The following is a 23850-nucleotide window of genomic DNA, read 5'->3' as shown; positions in this document are numbered from 1 at the left end:
AATCATACAGTAAACTTCCGATTAATCCACAGAATTGGGTGACACAAGTGCTGCGGATAAACCGCAAAAATGCTAAAATATGGTAAACATTGTTTGTTTTCAAAAACTTGGCTGCACACACATGCATTGATGCATAATACTTTCTAAGAGCTGCGGAAATACTATAATCAGTTCAGTGAAAATGTTTTGTATTTTTGCACAACAGGACTTAACATGAATAATAAATGTACGATGAAGAAAGCGCAAAAAAAAAAAAATAAATAAATAAATAAGCAAATAAATAAAACAAAAACAACTGAGTTTATAATTACAATTTTTGGAGAAAAAAAGCAGCCATTGATATTTGCTTTTTGCTGCAAAAATACATGTTCCTGATTGTTGATTGACTCGGGTATAATCCACCCTGCAGATAATGATGACAAAGCATGGTAGACGTGCTGCTTCATTACAGTGACAATCATTTTAAATAAAAACATTTATTCATCACATGGTCAATTTAAATCATGCTTTAACAATCTGAGACTCATGCGGATTTGTTTTTAAATTTTTTATGCAGAAATTTATTGAGTATAATTTTACTGTTTCTTTTTGCTGTTGAGAATTTGAATATGCTCATAAGAAAACTATTTATTCACTTTTACCCTGAATTGTTTTTTAATAATTTGTTTGCAGAATGATGCATTTTGGAGTATCTTTAATAATTGTAAATTTAGAGGGTTTTTTTTCTTTTTTTTAAAAAAAGAATAAGTTAAAATTTTGTATTTCCTTTGTCTAAAGTGTTTATCTGTGATATTTTCTTTTGGTTTTATTTATTTTCTTCTAATAAATGTCCTTTAATATAAATATATAGCTTTCAGTTGTAAAAACACAGTAAAAAATGCTTATAATGTAAGTTATACTGCTTTTTCTCCTGTTTTTTTGAAGTTAATTCTACTTTTTATATTTCCTTGAAACATGACTGAAGAGTAACTGGTGTGTAACTGAAAGCATCTTAAATTTTGAGGTATTTCTTCAATTAGATGACTCATAATTGTATTGTAAGCATTAAAATAAATTATTTTTTTATATCAGTGGATTTGATCCTGATGAATTGGTAAAATAAAATTACTTATGAACTTGACGGAGAAATTTTGATACATAACGCTACAAATACAAGAAATGAACATGATTGAAAATTAGAACGTGTGAGCCTTTGCTGTTACGTTCTATATTTATCAAATTTATTGTAACTATTCAAAAATAGTTCATTCTAGAAGCTGAATTGTCTTCATCAAATTTCTTTTGCTTTAGGTTCTCGAAGCATGGGAGAAATAAAGAACGATGGAGAGATGATCGCCTATTTGAAGTTCAACACAGTGGCAATAGAACTAGAGCTGATGATTGGGTTGATCCTTGGAGGAGGTACACATTGTTGAAATCTAAAGAGTCGGCAAAGTTTTAGTTTTAATGTTTAGCAATCACCCCCCCCCCCCTGATTGCAATGATATCATAATTATTAGCATACTTGCTGAATCTGCTTTTCACAGCAGTGTTCCTCTCTTTTAGGCTTTCTCCTTATTTTTTGCTTGTGTATGATTTTCTTCTGCTTTTTGAAATAATTTGACTAAAATGACTTAAGTTGCTACAAACCCTTTTGTGTCGAGCACGGTAAAAAATTATAATCCGTAATTTTGGAAAGTTTGAAGAATGGAACTGATAAAAATGATAATTTAAAATGTAATGAAGAAATGATAATTCACCACAACGAACTGATTGTTAATTTAGAAAATACATTAACAATTTAAAATTCATAGGAATTTTTTTATTACTGCCACAGTTATAATGCCATATAAGTATCAAGGAGTATTTTATTAAAATTGTATAGATACTTTTTTATATTGATAATTTGTCTGTACTTTTGAAAAAATTGTGCATGTTGTTCATTTTTCTACTGAATGTTTTTATAAGTTTTGTGAAGGGCATTTTGACTCCAAGTTTTTGGACCATTTTTAACTCTTAAATTTAGTTAGTTTTTTTATTTAACATTTTTAATTTAATCCAAACTTCTCTGAATTATGTCAATGATTGTTAATATTGATCATCATAGCCTTAATAAAATGCAATTCTGATATGATTTTGTTTAAATGTTCTGCTTATTTTTATGAAAAATACAATCTCTTTGCTCCTGCTATGGGAATTTTAAGTGATAAATAAATAAATTATTTATTCATTTAATATTATTATTATTAATTTGGCATTTATTAAGTTCAACTTTGTTAGAGGGCTTGTATATTTACTAACAAAGGAAGAAGCCCCATGCTGAGCCTGTAGGAGAGTAACAGTTTGAATAATAACCTAATAAAGAACTTATTTATTTTTGAAAAATTTGTGGCTAAGCATTATTGCTATGCAAAAAATGTCCCTAATATCTATTTAAATTAATGCTCATTAGAAATTCATCTTCACAAACTCATCTTTTTTCAGATCAAAGACACCCAAAACTGGGGGTAGACAAACTCGCTCTAGGTCTGGCTCATATTCATCAGTTTCAAGTTACTCATATTCTGACAGGTCGTCTAGATCTTCATATAGTTATTCACGTAGCTCATCAAGTTCTCGGAGCTCCAGGAGGTAAGTTAAAGCTGTAGATTTTCTTTTAATAATCATATAAGCAAAACCAGTATTTAGAGCTGAATTAAACCCACTATGCCTTTCCATTTATTTGATTTTATAAAATGTTATGTTCAAGGAAATTAGCATTGGAATTCAGTAATTCTATAAATGAAGAAGCGTTTTAGAACAAATATGGGGATTTTTAGTATGTTTTTGTCAAGTGCAAGATTTTAAGAATCTTGATATCACCCCACTAAATGAGCAAAACATTGATTATCCAAGTTTTAATGTACTGAAATCACTCAAGATATCATAAATTTGCCATGAAAAAAATTACTTTGATGGTCATTTGGTATAAAAACCAGATCAATCCCTTTTTTTACAACGGCGACGAAAAACATTTTGTGCTTTACCGGCTTAATTTTTCCAAAAGAATAAATTTTTGATTTCCTACTCCTTGTGTAATGTTAAGAAAAAAACTTGAGAACATACAGCCCCCCCCCTTCCCGTTTTGTAACCCCTTCCCTCAAAAAAAAAAAATAATAATAATAATAATAATTACTACACAAAAAAATTGATGTTACGACAAAATGCAAATGTGCTAACTATTTCCTGGTAAGAAGTAACTTCTTTGTCAAAGCATGGTCTGAGTCCTTCTGCTGAAAGTGTTTTGGGATAAAAATATTTTCAAAACTAGAACTATTGCTTTATTAGAGAATTTTAAGCAAACTAGGATTTGAGAACATCTGTTAAGGGATTTTCCTATTTTTTAAAAACTTTACGTATAATGGACCCCTCCCCCCCCTAAAAAAAGAAATCCCATCTATACCACTGACAGTGAGAACCAAAGGGATGTGAGAAAAAAAATTTAAATTTCTAGATAACTAGTACAAATGATAGGAGAAACTCCCTTTTGGTTTGATGCAAAGGAAAGTACTAGTGATCGTGATAAGCACTGCTATACAGCAGATTTAGAAAAAAATGTCAATGAAAGCCTATGAATCTGAACTTTTAAGTACAATTAACTTGAAACTTAAAAGCATCCACTTACATGCCTTTGTTTCTCACTGCCACATATGTCCTTCAAACTTTACTTAACTTAAGAAAAAATACATTTTGCCAAATTTGAGGTTTAATGCCCTTTTTCTTTTTAAAGTTTGAGTATGAACTCAAATTTATTGCTCATCACTATGAAATAAACAAATTCTGGCTAAAAACTGGAAATCAAGAAATTTTTCTGTTTTGTAATAATTTTTGATAAGCAAAGTTAACTGAACTTTTCAGTGAGGCAGATTTTTAAAATAGCTACATTAAAAATTATGTGAATTGCTTCAGCATATCTTTAAAAATTCAAAGTGCGTGGATAGATTATATTTAATTAAGCATATCTGAAATGCATTTGTGCATCTTGGAATGTTTCTGAAACATCAAATTGTTATGCTCTGTCTTTCAAGATAAGGGACGTATTTGTAGTTTCTGCCGAAGAAGAAGAATATTTCTAATTCATTGCTACAGGAAAATTAAGATGTCTTATGAAGGGGGGGGGAGTCCAGTTTTTAATTTGGAAAATTAATCATCACATAAAGATTAACTATAATGCTAATAATGCACAAATTTTACTACTCTAATTGAACTGTTCTTCCACCTTTTTCCAGCCCATCTGTTTTACAAAAAAGGAAGGTTTCACCCCCAGCTGAAAATCTCTCCCCCAAAGGAGGTTCCAACAGATTTAGCACTGTTAAAAAGAAGTCAGGCCCTAGGTAAGTTCAATGCGCCTTGCAGTTTAAAATATTATGATACTGGAACTCAAGTTTTATAATTTTATGCTCAGATTGGTATTATGTTTAACTGAAAAATGCCTTTGTGTAGAAACTCAAGATATGCAAGTTATATACGAAGTCATTCAAGTCGATCACGATCCCGTCTCAGGTAATTGGTCTATGTGACGCTCAAGGGCTTGGGTCTCATTGCTTCACTGCCAAAAACAAATGCTGGTGGAATTTCTCTGCTTTCCCTTTCTGTCTGTCCAAAACTTTGCATTGTATTGTAGGGGGAGTAGCTTAGACGTGAAATGTTTCAAGTTTAATGTCTTGATTTAGGGATGAGTTTTTCTGTGGATGTGTATGTATCGGAAAGCTTCTAATTCTAAACACATTGCATACCCCTCATTAGTTTTTTCATTTTTCTCGTAGCGTCTGTTATAGATGACTCATGAGTTCTCTTGATTTCGTGCACCATCAGTTATGCCTATAACAGTTGGTGTTTTAGCTAGTGGAAGGAAAAAATTTCAGAATTTGTGCTGAAAAGAGAATAAAGGCACTACTTAGTAGTGAATCTAGAAAGTTATGTAAATTTTATTTGGTTCCTCTTCAGAGAAGAAAATATTTTATAGAGCACTATATGTTTAAATGTATTATAAACTATAATTGTTTAATATGTAGTTTATTGCTTAAAAGGGCCATTGTTTTTGTGAACAATAATAATTTAACAACAGCACCTAAAGAGGAAATGACTTAAATATTGTAGTTTGTTCAAAAATGGGTAGCCACTAGCATATGCCGAAGAGATTTTTATGCTGCAACAAAGTGTTAATAATGAAACACAGTAAGTTGAGGATTTTTCATTATACAAAGTTCTACTTTGGGAAAATGACTTTGTAATTGATGCTTTTTTCTGAGTTACATCTTGAAAATTTGAGATAAGAAAGATTTTACTTGATAAAGTTTGCTGAGAAATAAAACCAAAACACTTATTCTGTATATACTCACTTATGAGTCAACTCCTAATTCAGGAGAAAAAAAATTTGAGATCATTTTCCTACTTTTTTTTTTTTTCTGAAACAAACATTATAAAATGAAGAAGCATGAAATTCAGTAAACACATGTTCTGAATGATTAAAAAGGTGCAATTTTTATATTGTATGAAAGGGGGCGGTTGTATTGTTGTTTCTATATCAAATTAATATCAATAGAATTTTGATTTTAAATGTTTTAATAACTTTATTACATTTCTTATTATAAAATTTTGTGCCTACTTCAATGATGAACTATGCGAAAAGTTCATGAATTCGGCAGTTCTTGCACTTTTTATGCGCAATCAACTCCCTATTATCCGCGGAATAGGGTGGTAGGTAACCGTGGATAAGTGAATATCGCAAATGAACCACAAAATAGGTAAAAAACAAACAGTTTTATACATAGCTTAAAAAAAAAAAAAAACTCAATAAAACTTGCATATATTTAAACTATTGCTAAAAATGATAGCAGTGTAGTTAATAATTATAAAAAAAGCTGAAAACAGATTACATGCATACATGAGCAAATGGTGCAAGCAGATTAATCGAAATAGATGAAGCTAGGTTACTCCAAAAAATATAAGGGAGGGAAATTTTTTCTTACAAAACTGGTCTGGTTACTCGTTTACATGTGTAAGTAGTATAGATCTAAAAATCAATACATACAAGTAGATCTAAAAATCAGATTTCAACCAGTAGTGGCGATCCAAAAATCAGGATTCAAATTGTCAGATTTTGGTGATTTTAAAAGGTTTGATGTCACTGAGAGGAAAGAGGAAGAAAGAATATAGAAATATCTACATCATTGCAGAATTTTTTTTTTTTTGAAAGTGGAAGACCATGAATAAGAAACCCATGGATGATCAGAAGTTAACTGCAGTTGCTATTTTACCGTTATTTAATTTTAATTGACAGTTAGACTATTTTAAATTGTATCAAAGTGGTTAAGTATTTATTTGTATCCTTTTTTATGGGGGGGGGGGTTAGGAAAATGTTCAGTTTTTAAGGGGCTTTTATTTTTACTTTGTTAAATCGTTCTGGAAATATTTAGCTTATGCACAAGTATATTCTTTTTTTTTTACAATATTGATGAACGTATTTGGCACCAAACAATTCTAAGATTTCGTATTTCTAAGTAATGTTATGCAAGATCTTTATTTGATCTGATTATTTTAAGAATTAAAAATGTATTGCAAAAATGTTTAAAACTGATTAGTCTCCATTTAGAGTAACTTTTCATTCATTAAAATGGTTTTTAAAAAATGCAATTTTCACCAAAAGATAAACTAAATATAGTTTTAAAGAAGCACTTTTGGATTTTGTAAATGTTAACGTGAACATTAGGAACTAATTATTAATTGACATTTTTGTAAATAATTCAGGGTTCATACTCTATTTGGGTGAAAAAATTCCATGACTTTTCCAGGACTTCATGAAAATTTTCATGACCTTGTTGCATGAAGCAAATAGTACTATTTAATATCAAATTTATCAATTTTTTTTTAAAATTTTTTTTGGAAATGAGCATTAGCTTCTATGTGAATGCCACTACCTCATTGAAAAAATATCTGTGTACACCTAAAAAACTGAATAATTCTTACCTATTTTCATCATATAAGTTTAAGTTAAGTAAAACTACAGTGCTTAAATGTCAACTATTTTTTTATAAACAGGCAGAATGATAATGATTGGGGAAAAAGTTGAACAAATCATTACTACGTTTCAGTAAATATACTTAAAAAGTTGCCTTTTAGTGACAACTTGACAATTTTTTGGTTCTTTAAAACAAAGTCATTCTTTAGTAAATTCATGTTTCTAAACCAGATATTTATTTTAAAAAAAACATTTCATAGTAAAAACATCTTTTGATTTAAATGTACTTGTTTACTTTTTTGTACATTTTCAAATGCATATAAATTAATAGGTTCAGAAATTCCAGGGCATGTTTGAATAATGACACTGAACGTACCAGTGGGTTGCATGGGTTAGTTTTGCGAGCCATATATTGGGCACTACTGTTTTTGAGCATTAGAATTCCCCTATTTCTGTATTCTATCGCATGACAAAAGATTGTCCAAAACCTTCAACAAATTGATATAAACTCTGATAAATTTTAAAATAAAGATTTAGGAGTGATGGAAACAAACTTGGATGCAATGTTTTTTGAGATCGTTCAAATTTCCAGTTTGAATAGCTTTTATGATGCAATACTAAGTCACTCAAGATTTCTAATGCTCTTTTTAGCTACTGTTACTTTTTCCCAGAACATTTTTAAATGACTGAAAATAAATTTCCATGACTTAGACTGAAAATTTCAATTTTCCATGACTTTTCCAGGTCTGAAATTTCCTTTTTTTTTCCATGACTTTCCAGGATTTCCATGACCCGTACGAACCCTGATAATTGTGCTATTTTATATGACGTATGTGATAGTCGAATCTCGATTACTTGAAGTTTATAACTCAAATGTTAATTTATCTCAAAGTTTTCATCGGATCCCAAACTCTTAACTCTTGTGGAAACTTTTCATAGCTCGAATGTTTTAGCCGGTCTCTTGGAACTTCGAGTTATCGAGAGTTGACTGTATGTGGTTTCTGTTTTCGGTGATAAATATCATACAAAAAAAAGATTTTGTTGTTGAGAATTAAAAATTGGCTAGTTTTGTTTTCCAGAATAAAAGCATAAAAAATGTACAAGCAGCAATATTTGCAATTTTGCTACTTGCAATTTGCAGATTTGAATTTTTGGGAAAGGGGAGGGGGAATGCAAGAAAAGAATTGCCTGCGGGGGGGGGGGAGCAAGCATAGAGAAAATGTGCCCTTTCAGATTATTGCACAACCTGAAACTTTCCTATCTTAACTAAGCCTTTCCGGATCAAAATGTTAGAAGAAAAAGAAAATAAGTTGAATGGAAAAATTGAGGTGATATTTTTAGGGGGGAGAGGGGGAATTAAAAAGTATAGAAAATACCATGTCATGTATGTTGACAAAAGATATTGACTGTGTGTGCGATTTCTGCTTTTTACACATTTGTTTTTCGCTTTTAAATACAGCATTGTTCTTTGCTTTAAAAATTGCTTTTCTTTTCTAATCTTTCATTTTCTTAAATGATGTGCTTAGCCTAAATAATGTTTCTTCATTTTCTTAATAAGATTTGGTTTTAAATAACATTGCTTTTCATGCATGCATTTATTCTAAGCTTTAATGTTAGCCTAATAAGTTGAATGATTTGTTACTATATTATATTTGTTTTTAATTTTGGATATTTGTTTTGAAAATGCTTTTAAATTCCAGCTATCAAATGGCTATAAAAAGAAAGTTGCATGAAATAGCTGAGTTTTAGTTGCTATGTTCTGTTGCATTTCTTAATAAAAATATTGGCATCATATGGCAAAAATTATGAACATGTTTTTATGTTCCTAGAGCATTCGCGTGTAAGTTATTGCTCTTAAAAAGGACAACATACAACCCATAAACATATACTGAAATGTTCACTAGTTGGGTACTTACACCCAGCAAAAAAGATTGGCACACTTGTTCCAGCAATTTATCATCTTAGTACCTTCTTGTTTCACTTTCTGTCCCAAACTCTAAGAGGTCACAAAAATGAATGAATAAAAACATCTGATGCCAAGTAAAGTGTACCAAGCCATACATGTACTTTATATTGATATATGGAAATAATATGGAGCCCAATATTATCATCAATATATATTTACATTACACAGATTAAAAGTTTCCTGATATTTTTGTAATATTGTGTTTTGATTTTTTGGGTGCCACTACAAACTCTGTTGATATTAAGTGTTCTTAGGTTATGCTCACATAGTGCCTAAAATTCTGGGCAAGATGAAAGAATACCTGCTAAAGTTTCTCAAATCCCATATTAAAGGCCTTCCAAACAATTGGGATTCTCTCCACTGATAATGTTTGGAGAAAACTTAAAATTTTAATCTCAACCCACATAAAGATGTACACAATTGTTGTACAGCAGCTACTTATTCAGTATTGCAAGGTTGCAGGCTGTAAATAGTTAACTTTTAATGCAACAATTCATCCTGTTAATTTTAGAAGCTAAATAATAATAAAAAATTAAATTTAATGCTTAAGTTGAAACCTGTCTGCTTTCGCAATTTTCCAGATCAAGCTCTTCAAGGTCTTTATCTAGGACACCTTCTGTTTCAAGATCCCGTTCATATTCTCGAAGTTTAAGTATGGATAGTGTGTCTTCTGCTTCGAGTAGTGTCTCACATTCATCTTCAGCTTCTGAATCAATAGGAATTCGTAATGCTCATCCGTCTATTCTCAGAAGAAGTAAGTCTCAATTTAAAATTCTCATGTTTTGTTGTAGAAATATATGTTGTTGTGTCTTGAACCTGGCAACAACTATTTATTAATATTTTACCAAGCTGTGTTAAGTTGTGGTTGCCATGGTTTCCGTTTGAGTTCCATTCTTATTCGCAAAATGATAGATGATGTATCTGTAGTGTTCATGTTGTAGAATTGTAAAATAAATGTTTGTCGTGTGTGAATCGTATCCTTATAGTTATTGCTAAACACGACAATAAGTTGGCGACGAAGATGATGGGATCTTCCAGCATTAATTTTGAGTCATTTGATGTTGCAGTGGAAGATTGGCCAAGTTACGTAGAACGACTTGAGTCTTACTTCTTAGTGAATGAGATTGAAGAAACTAAGAAGGTACCAGCCATTTTAAGTTTAATGGGAGCCACTACTTACAAATTATTGAAGAATTTGGCTACGCCAAAAATTCCTTCTGATCTGGAGTATGATGACATTGTAACACTATTAACTGAACATTTGAATCCAAAACCGTTGGAGATGACGGAACGCTTCAGATTTTACAAGCGTAATCAATTAGAAGGTGAGAATATTACTACATATTGCGCTGAATTACAAAAATTGTCGATGAACTGTAATTTTGGCGACAATTTAAGTACAATGCTAAGAGATAAATTAGTCATGGGTTTAAGAAATGAAAACATCCAGAAGAAGTTGTTGGCGCAAGATAATTTGAATTACGCCAAGGCGAAAGAAATTGCTTTTGCTATGGAATCGGCACAACGTGATGTGCATGAAATTCAAAATAAAATGGTATATATTAATAAACTGTATAGTTCGGAAGATAAAGTTGCTAAAACTGTTTCGAATAAATTTAAAAAGCCAGAATTTCAAAGAAAAGCAGCAAAATCATCTCGCAAATGTTATAGGTGTGATAGTACGCTTCATTTAGCCCATGTATGTAAACACAAAGACACAGAATGCCGAATTTGCCAAAAGAAAGGACATTTGGCGAAGGTCTGTCGCTCAAAAAGAAATAAAACTGAAACTGTGAAACAAATTGAATCGTGTTCTGACAGTGCCCCTGTTCTTAATGTAAAATCTGCTACACAAGCAAGAGATAAAATATATTTGGAAGTTTTTATTGAAGACCAAAAGTGTGACATTGAATTAGATACTGGAGCCGCAGTCACATGCATGAATGTAACTGATTTTAAGAAACTGTGTCCATTGGTAGTGATTAAACCGACGAATATGATACTCCGTAATTTTGACAACTCTGTGATCATACCCGTTGGAGAAGCACATGTCAAAGTTCGGTATAAGAATCAAAGTAGCAACAAGAAGATTTATTTAGTGAATGAAAAAGTGAGTGCAGTATTTGGAAGAGAATGGTTAAGAAGTTTCTCTCTTGACTGGAAAGAAATTAAGACTGTTTGTGCTTTCAAATCCGACTCCCGTAGCAATAAACTAGTAGAATTGTTACAAAAACATGAGAAAATATTTACTCCAGGGATAGGAAAATTAGAAAACTTTAGCTGTCGTCTACAAATGAAACCTGGTTTCAAGCCAGTATTTTTCAAGCCTCGACCAGTACCATTTGCTTTAAAGGAACGAATCGAAGCGGAACTCGTTAGATTAGTATCAGAAGATATCATTGAACCAGTTAAATATAGTGATTGGGCAACACCAATAGTACCTGTTGTAAAGCAAAATGGTAAATTGCGAATTTGTGGAGACTATAAAGTGACAATAAATCCTGGACTTAATATTGAGCAATATCCCTTACCTAGAATCGAGGACATTTTTGCGAATTTGGCTGGCGGAGAGACTTTTACTAAAATAGATTTAACCGAGGCATATTTACAAATGATGGTTGATGAAAAGGATCGTCATTTACTTACTATAAATACACATAAAGGTTTATTCAGATACAAACGAATGAACTATGGAATCGCCTTAGCCCCTGCTGTTTGGCAACGTAGTATTGAACAAGTGTTATCCGGAATCCCAGGAGTACATGTATTTCTGGATGATATCACCGTAACGGGCCGTAACGATCAAGAACATCTAAGCAGATTAGAACAAGTATTAGAAAGACTTTCTGAACATGGACTTAAAGTTAACAAGAGTAAAAGTGAATTTTTCAAAGATTCCGTAAACTTTTGTGGTCACAAAATCGACAAATTTGGACTGCACAAACTCAAGAAAAAACTGAAGCAATTTTGAAAGCGCCTGTTCCGGAGAACGTTTCCGAGTTGAAGAGTTTTCTAGGGTTAGTGAATTATTATGGAAAATTCATACCAAATTTATCCACTTGTGTAGCGCCACTAAATAAGCTACTTAAGAAAGGAACGACATTTTGCTGGACCACAGAATGTCAGAATACTTTTCTGAAGCTAAAAAAAGAAATATCATCAGAAAGAGTATTATGCCATTACAATCCGAAGCTACCCATTGTACTGCAAACAGACGCATCACCAGTGGGAATTGGAGCTGTGTTGAGCCATATTACTGAAGACGGTTCGGAGAAGCCGATTATGTTTGCTTCGAGATTCCTGACAGCAACAGAGCGCAATTATTCTCAAATTGACAAGGAGGCTCTAAGTATTGTTTGGGCAGTAAAGAAATATTACCAGTACCTGTTTGGACGCCATTTTCACTTAGTCACTGATCACAAGCCCCTAGTATCAATTTTTGCTCCTAGTAAAAGTTTACCATGTCTTTCTGCTACAAGAATGGTTCACTATGCACTGTTTTTACAAGCTTTCAGTTATACTATTAGGTACCGAAACACTAAGGATCACGGAAACGCAGATGCTCTGTCAAGATTGCCATTGTCAACCGGGAAGGTAGAGCATATTACAGATGCAGATGCAGCTAACATTTTACAAGTTGAAGTGCTTCCGATTACGGCAAGTGAAATTGCTAAAGCGACCAAAGTTGACAGCAAACTGTTTGAACTTTATGAAAGTTTACGAACTGGAACTGAGCTGCCCTTACCCTGGAAAGGTAAAGAATCCGAATTTTCTTTGCAACAAGGATGCATTATGTATGGTCATCGAGTTTGCGTTCCCCAGAAGTACCATAAAGCTGTCTTGGAGGAGCTCCATGTAGGACACCACGGAATTGTTAAAATGAAAGCCCTCGCAAGAAGTTACTGCTATTGGCAGGGTATAGATTCGAGCATAACTAGTTTTGTCCAAAATTGTGCTGCTTGCTTGTCAACTAGAAATGACCCATCAAGAATCAAGCGACATCCGTGGGAATGGCCGAATGGCCCATGGCAAAGGATTCATGTCGACTTTGCTGGTCCATTTATGGGGAAAATGTTTCTAGTGGTTGTTGATGCATTTTCTAAATGGGTGGAGGTAATGCCAATGAAGAATATTACATCGAACTTAACAATTGAATACTTAAGAGTTCTATTTGCCCATTATGGACTTCCATTGACGGTTGTGAGCGATAATGGTCGAAGTTTTACAAGTTACGAATTTCGTCAATTCCTGAAAATGAATGGCATTAAGCATAGACCTTCTGCTCCTTATCATCCTGCTACGAATGGGCAAGCAGAAAAGTTAGTTCAAGGTTTTAAAGCATCATTGAAATCTAGTCAAAGCGATCCTGGAGATATTAATGTGAAACTCCAAAGATATTTGATGCAGTATCGAATAACCCCACACTCATTAACAGGTGAAACTCCAAGTTTTCTGTTTTTGAAACGATGTATTCGTACCAGGCTCGATATTTTGAAACCGAATGTAAGAGAACATGTGATGCAAAAGCAAAGCTCTCACTGCTTGACTGAAGAAATTACACGTGAGTTTCTCGAAGGGGAAAAAGTAGCCGTGAGGAATTATGCAGGACTGCCTAAATGGAAGATAGGTACTGTGATCAACCGTGATGGATCTTTGAATTATAGCGTACAAGTCGGAAATGAAATATGGAAACGACATGTTGACCAGCTAAGGAAGTGTGGACAATCCTTGGAAACAACTGGATCAACACTTGAAAATTGTGTTCCTACAATTTCAGAAAGTACTGAGGAACCAGAGGCAATATCTGATTCAAGTGGGGTAGAAAAGCCTGATCTTTCTATTCCTGCATCAGAAGCCTCATCAACCCCGATACCTGTGCCTACACCTGAGCCGAGCCTAGAAGTTCCTTCCCCGACTACTGTGCCATTGCGACGCTCGACCAGAATTAGAAAAGCACCTAAGAGATTTGGGGTGTAACGTTATATTTAGTCGCAGAGGGACTGTTGTGTCTTGAACCTGGCAACAACTATTTATTAATATTTTACCAAGCTGTGTTAAGTTGTGGTTGCCATGGTTTCCGTTTGAGTTCCATTCTTATTCGCAAAATGATAGATGATGTATCTGTAGTGTTCATGTTGTAGAATTGTAAAATAAATGTTTGTCGTGTGTGAATCGTATCCTTATAGTTATTGCTAAACACGACATATGTAATTAGGCTTCATGATGACACTTGCATAATTATCTAGAAGTCGAAATTCAAATACAGTTACAGAATTGAATGTACATGAGACTATAAAAAGGGAATTAAGAACAATAATACTAAGATTAAGCAAGATAGTTTTTATTTTATTAGCTCAAAACTAAATAAACCTTTTTTCCCCTCTCCCATTCCATTTTTCCCGCAGTGGCTCAACAGTCCAGGGTGGACCTTGGCTTTCTTAAGAAGCCTTTTTCAGGCAGCCTTCGTCTTGCTAGTGTTTTTCAATTTTTCATTTTAAAACAAGGAGGACTCTTTCTAGTTCATCAGTGCATCATATATTTGGATTGCCTTTTTCTCCACTCGCCATGTTCTTCGTCCATTCTAACATCTCCTGTCTATTCAATTTCTTCTACTTTTTTATGATTCATTTGCATAATTTAGAGGTTTCAACCTATTAGAAAAGAAAAAAATTGATTCAAGCAAAATTTTAGTTAAACATCAAATTTTGCACTTAGATTTGGTAATTGGGACATTAAAATGAACGATTCTGTTGCAAAATATGTCTATTGACAGCTTATTTCTAACACTTTTCGAGCAATTGTGATTTTTATGTATATATTTTTAATATTAAGTTCATTGAATTATACTCAAAACCTTAAAACTCAAACTGAGAATTGTGTGAAAAAGAAGAGAAACAGAGGTTGCCGTTTGAATTTGGATGACTTAAAAAGTTAGGTGATTTAATGTGGTTTTCAATAAAAATCTTGAGAGGACTAGCTAATGATTTGTGTTATAAATGATATGTCATTAAAATGGTATCTGTATAAAAAAAGTTAAACTGGGTATACATATATAGATAAGGGGAGGGTATTATGGAATACTCAGGAAATGTGAAATACCATAGTTTTGGCTCTGTTTAGAGCTGCTATTTTGTAAGAATATTACGAACTATTCAAAAAGAACTCTCTTGATACAGTGCAGTGAGAGTTAAGCATTTGTTATTCTGCTTTTCAAGAATTTCTACCAACAAGTTTTCAGACATTTAAATCTACCAGTACACATTTTGTGTCACTTGATCAGTGATGTTTATCATAGTATACACCAAAGACATTGTTGTTTATTTCTCTGACATTTTTTTTGTCCATCAGTTAAAAGGTTTTTGGCAGTGGTGGCCTAATCGGTAGAGTGTTGGACTCGTAATCGAAGAATCCCGGGCTCAATTCCAGCCAATCAAAGACGTGTTTGTTAATGGTGACTGAGGCACGATAACTATGTTGTGGTCACAAAATGCTCCAAATGAATCAATACCTGTAGGGGTGACAGACCAGGAATTGCTCGGCTTCTGGTCTGGATCAAAATATCGGAGCTGTCTTTAGGACCCTATCCAACCGGTTAAACCACTGTGGTCTGTACGGGGATCCCTGTAGCCTGAAGCTTTAAAGTTTCAATTTCTGAAAGGCACACTAATCTTCAAGGTAACCCTGTTCTTTCAAGTGTCCTGATGTGGTTGTCCCCAATATGTCAAAGTCATAAAATGTTGTCCTACTTATTCACCACTCTCTCAAAGAGTAAACATCAAAAAGAGGCAGGAAAATTGGATCTTCCTCTATAACAACCTACTTCTCATATAAAAAAAATTTAGAGGCCCTGGGAGAAAAGGACAAAGGACCAGGAACTTCAAAACAGTGAAAGAAATGGAGCATTTGAGGTTTTTCAATGGTTTGAACAGCCTGTTCCATATTACACAAAACTATTTCATGTTAGCTCCCATTTTAACTTTTTAAAAAAGTTCTTACGTCTGTTTTTTTTTTTTTGCTATTTACAGTTCATTGCAGTTAGTTATAGCATGTACTATACTTGTGGTGATTTCTTGTATTCTTTTCCTAAAATCAGTTAAGTAATTTATAGAAATGTGAATGGTATTCCATTTTACCTCCAATGCATGTACATTAGACCCTCATTTTTAAACTTTGAGGCCATTTAAGATTAAGAGTTGGCAAATCAAAAAATTAAAAAAAGCAGAGCACTATGTATGATATGCATATTTCTAAGGTAAGCTATAGCTACATTAAAAATAATGATTTTGCACTGAATAAATTGAATACCTGCCACAACAAAGCTAGTGTATACGGCAATTGAAAACACTTTTTTACCTTTACTCAAGTATTATGAGTTTAAAAATTATTTACTTTTCTTATTATAATAATTTGAAAGGTATCATTTCATTTTATGTGTGAGTTGCATACATTTCATTGCTGTTTTGTTTTTCAATAAAAAATAAGACGAAAAGTGGAAGTTACAATTTTAATAAAAGGAATTGTTTTCTCTCAGAAGTCCAGTTGCTACTTCCACTTTTTAGATCATTTTGTCAAGTTTTTTTTATTGTATTAGTTCCTAAAAAAGAATGGAAAAATATCTCCAGCAGTTGGTTCTAAGGGTTTAGGAAGATGTTTTTTATACTTTGAGTGTTCTTTGACTAAAAGTTTGTAAAATAGAGCATCAACTGTACATTTGTATATCTTCCTGAATAAGGGCGCAACGACAGTCTTGTGTTCATGTTTTCAAGGTTCATCTGTAGTCATTTCTGTAATTATTTTCTTTTCAAAAAAGTTAATAACCTTGAAAACATTCACATGCCAGTAAAGAAAATTAGAATTTAAATTTTGTTTTCTTATTTCGTAGGTGATAAACCTTCAATAGAGAAAAGTGATTCGAAACGTGGTACGACAAGTCTTTATGAAGAAATGCAAAAGCATGTTCCACAGCAAGAAAGTCTAAAGCGGAAAGGTGAAATTAGTATATTAGTGAAAGGGATTATCTCTTCCCCTTTGATTTCCAAAAGAAGCTATTTGGGCGTTCTGGATATCCCCATGAATTTTATGAAAAGGGTTTTTTTTTTTTCTATTATTAGCTCCTGATAGAGGATCAAAAATTCATTGTTTCAATAAGGAATTTTTCAGTTCTAGGGAAATGTTTGTTAAATCGTGAGTATTGATGAATTCAAAGTTTGTTAAGTGGAGAATCAACTGTATATATGTTTCTGAATAAAGCTGAAGTGGAAGACCTAGTGTTTATGTTTTTAAGGTTCAGCTCTGTTCTTTCTCTAATCATTTCTCTTTCTTTGAAAAAAAGTGTTTAGAACCTTAAAAACCTTCATTCTTAGTTAAAATATTAAGAATTTACTGCCCTTTTTTACTTTCTTGTAAGGTATACAAAAGCAAAAATATTTTCACTAAAATTTTGACCTAAATGTCCTTTTTACTCAGCCCCAAAGGAGTGTTAATTAATTATTCTGCATTTTATCATGACTTCTATAGTTACATATGTGTGTATATATGCATATCTCTCGTCCCTGCAAAAACTATTCTATAAAAGGTCGAAATTTGATGCATAAAGTTTGTGTAAGGTCTAATTGTGCATCTTCCTTAGGTTTTTTTTTGTGCCAAATCAGTGTAAATTTCAATGCAAATTACAATAGTGTCCTAAATTGGCAACCGCTTGGCCACCAAGTCTTTTGTAATCTCTTTGCCACCAAAAAACAAGATGTGAAATCGAGTGTCAGTTTGGCGTGTTGCTCAGAGATCTCATGTTAGATATTGTCAAAAACATCTATTATGAATCTCCCATGTACATGAGTGCATGCAAACATTGAGTTGTTAAAAAATGTTAATTGTTTAATAGATGTTTTAGAAAGTCATGTAATATTGGTATCAGATTTTTTTATTTTCAAATGCTGAAAGCTATCTTGATAGGCGTACTAAGGAGATTGTATTGAAGGTGTCTTTTATCTCAGCATGTCTATCAGTCTGACAAATCTGCTGAAATTTCCCTGTTTTGATTCTCCTTTTATTTTAAGGAAAGTCTTTAAAAAAGAGAAGGAAATAGCTTTGGCAATTTTTCTTGATATTGAGAGGGAAAGATTTGATTGAGTCACTCAAAGCACTGTTATGAGGACCCTTGTGAAAAGAAACATTGGCAGAATTGTTCACTAATTTAAAACTGTTACCTTTTATGTTTTTTAATGTTTCATGTTGTATATTTTATGTATGTAAATGTTTCTTGTTGTGATTAAAAGTTTATTATTCACCCTAATGCTGGATATCCACATGGTATTGTTCTCTCACCTATCCTTTGATGCCTAGTCATTGATTTACTGCTTTAAAAAAATCAATTCTTCTGGCTTTTTTTACATCAGTTATGCTGATGATGTCACCATTGTGGCCAGAGAAAATTTTTTTGACATTGTCTCCTCCATTTTGTCTTGGAGTGTGATGGAAAGGTAGTGTCAGTTAAAGTTTCTATAAAGTCTCCTGAAACCACAATGATTGCTTTTAATTTTAAGAAAGCAATCAGGTGTGGGACATTGATTTTTTGAGCAGACTGTTATATTCTGTGATGAGATAAAATACCTAAGGGTGTATTTCAACTCCAAGTGAACCCAGAAGAAACATTTTTTTTTTTTTGGCTGAGGCCAATAACTTGTTTTTGTCCTGTAAGAAAGCTATTGGGAAAAGCTCCTATCATCACCTTGATGTCTGTTGGTTTAGAACCAGCCTAGAAGGTGCAATGATTAAGTGTGCAGCCAGCTGCAAAGCATTGTCTATATTGGCATGACTGGATGTATTAAGTAAGAACACACATACTGCGTCTGTTTAATTGCCATTAGAATTATGTGCATCAGAAGGTGGAGCTTTTTTGTGCATGCAGAAAGCAAGCAAGGGTTCAGGTCAATGGAAGACTGTTCTAATTATCTTTGCTAAAATTGCTCTCTGATGTATTGATGGTTCTGAACTTGAAAATGATTAACTGAGATATGGAGGACTTTTGTCCCAGAATGAAAACTTTTGCTATATGCACAGTTATACCACTATTTTTTAAGCTGAGATTTGTTCCATCTCAGTGTGGTGTATTATCTGTTTACTAAGCTATTTTGGAAATTTTAGAAAGTATAAGAATGACTTAAAGCTGAAATTTTGCATTGTACATGCAAAATATATTGGTCGTGATTGAATTGAGACTGTGTTTAAAAGATGTATAAATGATAACATATAAAGGAGAAAGGTATGAGTGATGCTTTACTTCACATATATATGCATGCACATACATACAAATCAGAGATAAATTCATAAGTTTTATAGTACTAAAACACATAACAGAGATTAATTATTGAATCCTGAGTTGGGACCAATTCTGTATGAAATGAGAATTAGTTTTTCCAAATATGTAGTACCAGAAGGATGTTATGGTGCATTTTGGCACCAGTTCAGCCCTAATACATATATGTATGTATAAATTTATATATTCTCTGAAAAAAATTTTGAGTATTAGTCCCAGTGCTCACATTCTCACAGTGCTATATTCCGTTTTCTAGCTTTTTTTCTCTTTCTTTAAAAAACTGTTTAGAACCTTAAAAACATTTATGCTCTGTTGCAAAGATTAAGAATTTACATTGTCCTTTTTTTATTTCGTAGGTGATAAACTTTCAGTAGAGAAAAGTGATTCGAAACGTGGTACAACAAGTCTTTATGAAGAAATGCAAAGGCATGTTCAACGTCAAGAAAACCTAAGGCGAAAAGGTGAATTACAACAGAAGTGAAAGGGATTATCCGTTTTCACTCATATTTCCTGCAAGCGCTATTAAACCCCTTTGTCCTTCACGTTAAGCTCTAAAAAGAATTTTCTATTTTTAGTGCGCAAAAGAAAATGGAGGAAGGTATTGCTCTAGCCGGATGTTTTATAAGATAGTTAGCTTTTTGTAAAAGTTTAAGTGTTAGCTTGTTAGAGATTCATGAACTATATCTCCTGCAAAAGTTATAACGACAAGTCCGCCATTCATTTTAGGGGTTTTAGCCCAGCTTACTTTTGTGTTCCTTTTCTCTTTTTTTAACCTCTTTGTCATTCGTAGCGCATCTAGGGCGTTATTTATACATTTTCGCAGACAAACGAGGATGGCGAAAGGGTTTAAGAAAGAGTTTAGAAGCATGAAAACATTCAAACTTTGTCATTTAGGACTTACAATGTACTTGTTTATTTTGTAGGTGACAAGCCTTCAACAGAGAAAAGTGATTCAAAAGGTGGAACAAACAGTCTTTATGAAGAAATCCAGAGGTATGCTCGACATGACAAGGCGAACAATTCCCTTAGCACGAATGAACGTGAAATGAATTCTGCGCCAGCACCAGAATCAACTGCGCCAGAAATGACTGGTGTGCCTAGTATTCATCACCTTCTGCCATCTATGGACAAAAAAGAACCTGTTAAAGGATTACACAAGCAGCAAATTAAATTAACTCTACTAAATAAGGTTTGTTTCTCTTGCCAGCTTATATATATTTTATTTATGGTGTTTTTGATAGAGTATGAATAATTTTGCCATATGTTTAAGATAATTATTTTTATACATGCGTACATGTATGAATGTAAGTATGTTCATACATTTATTATTAGGTTATTTTATTTATCACCCCCCCCCCCCCACCAAGTAATGTAACTTCCGAAAAAAGGAGTAAATTCCTTTTAAAATAACTACTCGAAAGTATTCAATGGTATAGTCTGTACCATGCCCCCCCCCCCCCCCCCCCCGTTTTAGCTATTATTAGTAAAAAAAATTGCTGGAATATGTGTTCACTGATTTGGCTGATGGCTGTTCTCTAATGCAGATCTTAGAATGCAAAAACTTTATCTAGGGTTGCCCATCCCTCCAAGAGCAACGCTACCTCTCCCCTCCCCCTAAGAAAGAAATGGGACCCTCTATTCAAGGGACTAAAATTCTTTTAAAATAACTTCTCTAAAACTTTCAATGATACAGACTGCCTCATGCCCACATTCACATACACTCATGGGCATCTCTGATTTAACTTATTATTATTAAAATGAATTGCAGAAATATTTGTTCACCGAGAAGATAAAAAATTTTAATAGCACCGTACTGTTGCTATTTTATACTGTGTAAATGCAATTTGTTATGAGATTAACTTGTTTTCTTATGATCTTATCTTTATTTTAATTTTTCATTAAAAATTTGCTTTTATTACAGCCACCACCAGCTAAACTAATGAATTTTCCGAAGAAAGAAATTGAAAGCATTAAAAGTAAGTATATTACCCATTTTTCTCATACAACTCATCTTTTAGCAATAAATAGTAAAAAAAATGCAAACACAAGGGTACTTCTATTCTTTTTGGTGTGTTCCCTCTTAATTGGTCTTTAAAAAAAAATAAAAATTCAATATCAATGTGTGCATCTCTGCTGAATAAGCTGAGATGCAAACTAAATATCAAAATACATTCATCTTTCCTTGTAGAAGATATACATGTAAGTTTGTTTACTAATCAGGTTTCCCACAGATTCTTGAAATGGGTTCATTTTAATTACCTGTCATAGTAAGGAATGCTTAATTTTGAACTAAAATTCTGACTTTTTTTTACATGGTGTTTTACTATTTATTTGAAAATTAAAATGTACTAATATCTGCTTAACTGGTACCAGAACCTGTTGCTCATCCTCATTTTTGTATTTGAATTTTTTTCCTCCTGCAAGTCCTTACAAAATAGGTCCCCTTCCCCTTCTCTATCTCAATCATCTCTTTTCTCTTGTTTCATCTAAAAGTCCATTGTTTATTTATTTTTACGGAAATTTGAAAGTTTCATAATTATGAAGGAAAACTACCAATCTGTATTAAAGTTTTGATTTTTGTTTGTCTTTAAAATTGATATTTCTTGTTCATTAAGTAAGGTACTCTCTCCTTCTGTTTTCTGTTTCCTTTCCTTTTTTCTTTTTTTTTTCTCTTTTCTTTTTTTCAGAACTGACTGTAATATTTTAAATTATTAGAAAGAACTACCCTCTTAGTTCATGCTTTGATTTTCAGCCGTTTTTTACCTGTTTTTATGCATTAAGTATAAATTTATCAATTGTGCTCTTCATGTGTTTACGCTCTAATACTAATTTCTCTATTTTATTTCTTTAGTTGTTTCTAAAATATATAATGGCATGTATTTGCCTATTTGTTACTAAGATCTCCAGAAAACATGTGTAAATGCTAGAGATACAAGTATGAAAGTCTTGTGCAAAATTTGTCATGAGGTTAGGGTGCTTTTGTGTGTGTGTGTGTGTGTGTGTGTGTGTGTTTTTCATTTTGGAGTGAAAACCCTGTCAATTAGTCTTTTGATTATTCCCATATTTTCACCCAAAGCAATATTTACTAAAAAGTGAGTAGCTTCTTGTGTGTACGCTATATTTAAAATCAATGGTTCCAAAAAATATGGAAGCTCAATATTTTGCTAACTTTTAAGTCTTTCTTGTTTTTTCTTTGTAAAATAAATGTTAAGAGGGGTAGTCATATGAGGCAGTGAGAAGCAAAGGGATGTAAGTGGCAAAATTAAAAATTTAGAGATAACCAGTACACATGGCAAGTGAACCTCTCCTCTGTCTTGGGGCAAGAGATGGTACTAGTAGCCCTGGTAGCTGCTACTATACAGCATGACTTAGAAAAAAAAATCAATGAAAGCCTACTGAGGATGTTATCTTTAAACATGTTTTACTCAAAACTTAGAAATGCCCTCTTACATCCCTTTATTTCTCACTGCCTCATATGTAAAAATAAATAAATAATAATAATTTTTGTTCTAATTTTAACTTATTTGACAACTTTTTTAAAAATTAAAAAAATTATCTCTGGTGACTCCAGTTGCATTATTATTATTATTTTTTATTTTGAAAAAAAAAAAAATATTGTTGAAGTAAAATAAATTTCTAACCTATAACAAAGATTTTTTTAAACAAACACGGCCATTTCCCCTCTGTAATGGTTAGTCTGTTGCGATTGAATTATCCTCAGTTATCAATTAAACATTCTTGTTTGGTCCAATTTCAGTTTATTCTGTAATCTTATCTCGATAATGTTTCTGCATTTCAGATGAATCTTCAAAAATCGATACACCAACCCAATCTGGCACAAAAAGACCTCTTTCTCCTTCACCCGTGGCAAGTGCTAAAGTGGCAGCAACTCCCACAACTCCTAAAAAATCCGCCAGCTCTCGTAGAGACGAACTTTTAAAACAACTGAAAGCAGTTGAAGATGCTATTGCAAGAAAAAGAGCAAAGATTTGTTGAAAATTATTTTTTTGTAAATTTTTTGTTTTTTGGCCAACTAGCTGACATTTTCACGAAATATTTGTTGGCAAACATCATATGTTGACATTTGATGGAAAGTCGAATGACAAATTGTCTCATCGCTCATCTTTTATGCATATTCTTTTATTAATAAATGTTTCTTGTACATTATGTAAGCCATATTTCAATAGGTGTATGGCATGACACGAAAAATATTTAATAAAATGTGGTTTTCTTTGATAGTGTTGATGTAATTATCTATAAAACCTGTCAAAACTTGTTTTAATTCCCTTTTACTGATCAGTATTTCCCCTCCCCCTTTTTTTAAATATTTTGTTGCAAATGTCAATGCAAAATTTTAATTGTTATTTATATATGTTGCAATATTCGTTTAAGCGTTTAATAAGTAAATCTTTGAAAGATGTAAACATAATGGAAAAGTTATTTTGCTTTTTTTCATTGAAATATGCTTTTGAATATTTAAGAAATTCTTGGAAATAAACTTTTAAAAATTACTAAGCTATAAATAAATTGCAAAATTTTTGGTAAGGAATTAAGTTGATTAGATAACTACGTATAGTTACTCAGAGAGTT

General features: G+C 32.5%; 1 protein-coding gene across 5 annotated transcripts in view; it reads left to right on the top strand.

The window, feature by feature from the left end:
* Positions 1–23649, top strand: part of LOC129227425 (zinc finger CCCH domain-containing protein 18-like) — a 40953-nt gene extending 17304 nt beyond the window's left edge. The window contains exons 9-18 of one of the 5 annotated variants that reach the window (XM_054861979.1): positions 1291–1401; positions 2464–2610; positions 4248–4352; positions 4462–4521; positions 9527–9699; positions 16828–16932; positions 19617–19721; positions 20184–20449; positions 21182–21236; positions 23060–23643. In XM_054861979.1, coding sequence (XP_054717954.1) covers positions 1291–1401; positions 2464–2610; positions 4248–4352; positions 4462–4521; positions 9527–9699; positions 16828–16932; positions 19617–19721; positions 20184–20449; positions 21182–21236; positions 23060–23256 — 1324 coding nt within the window. In that variant the 3' untranslated portion in view covers positions 23257–23643. Of the gene's footprint in view, positions 1–1290; positions 1402–2463; positions 2611–4247; positions 4353–4461; positions 4522–9526; positions 9700–16827; positions 16933–19616; positions 19722–20183; positions 20450–21181; positions 21237–23059 lie in introns of all 5 variants that reach the window. The other 4 variants (XM_054861980.1, XM_054861981.1, XM_054861982.1 and 1 more) reach the window with 4 other exon arrangements.
* Positions 23650–23850: the final 201 nt, after the last annotated feature.

This window comes from Uloborus diversus, chromosome 8 (assembly GCF_026930045.1).
Source record: "Uloborus diversus isolate 005 chromosome 8, Udiv.v.3.1, whole genome shotgun sequence".
In the NCBI taxonomy this organism is placed as follows: Eukaryota; Metazoa; Arthropoda; class Arachnida; order Araneae; family Uloboridae; genus Uloborus; species Uloborus diversus.
Note: the sequence above shows the minus strand (reverse complement) of the source record. Positions and strands in the feature narration are given on the sequence as shown.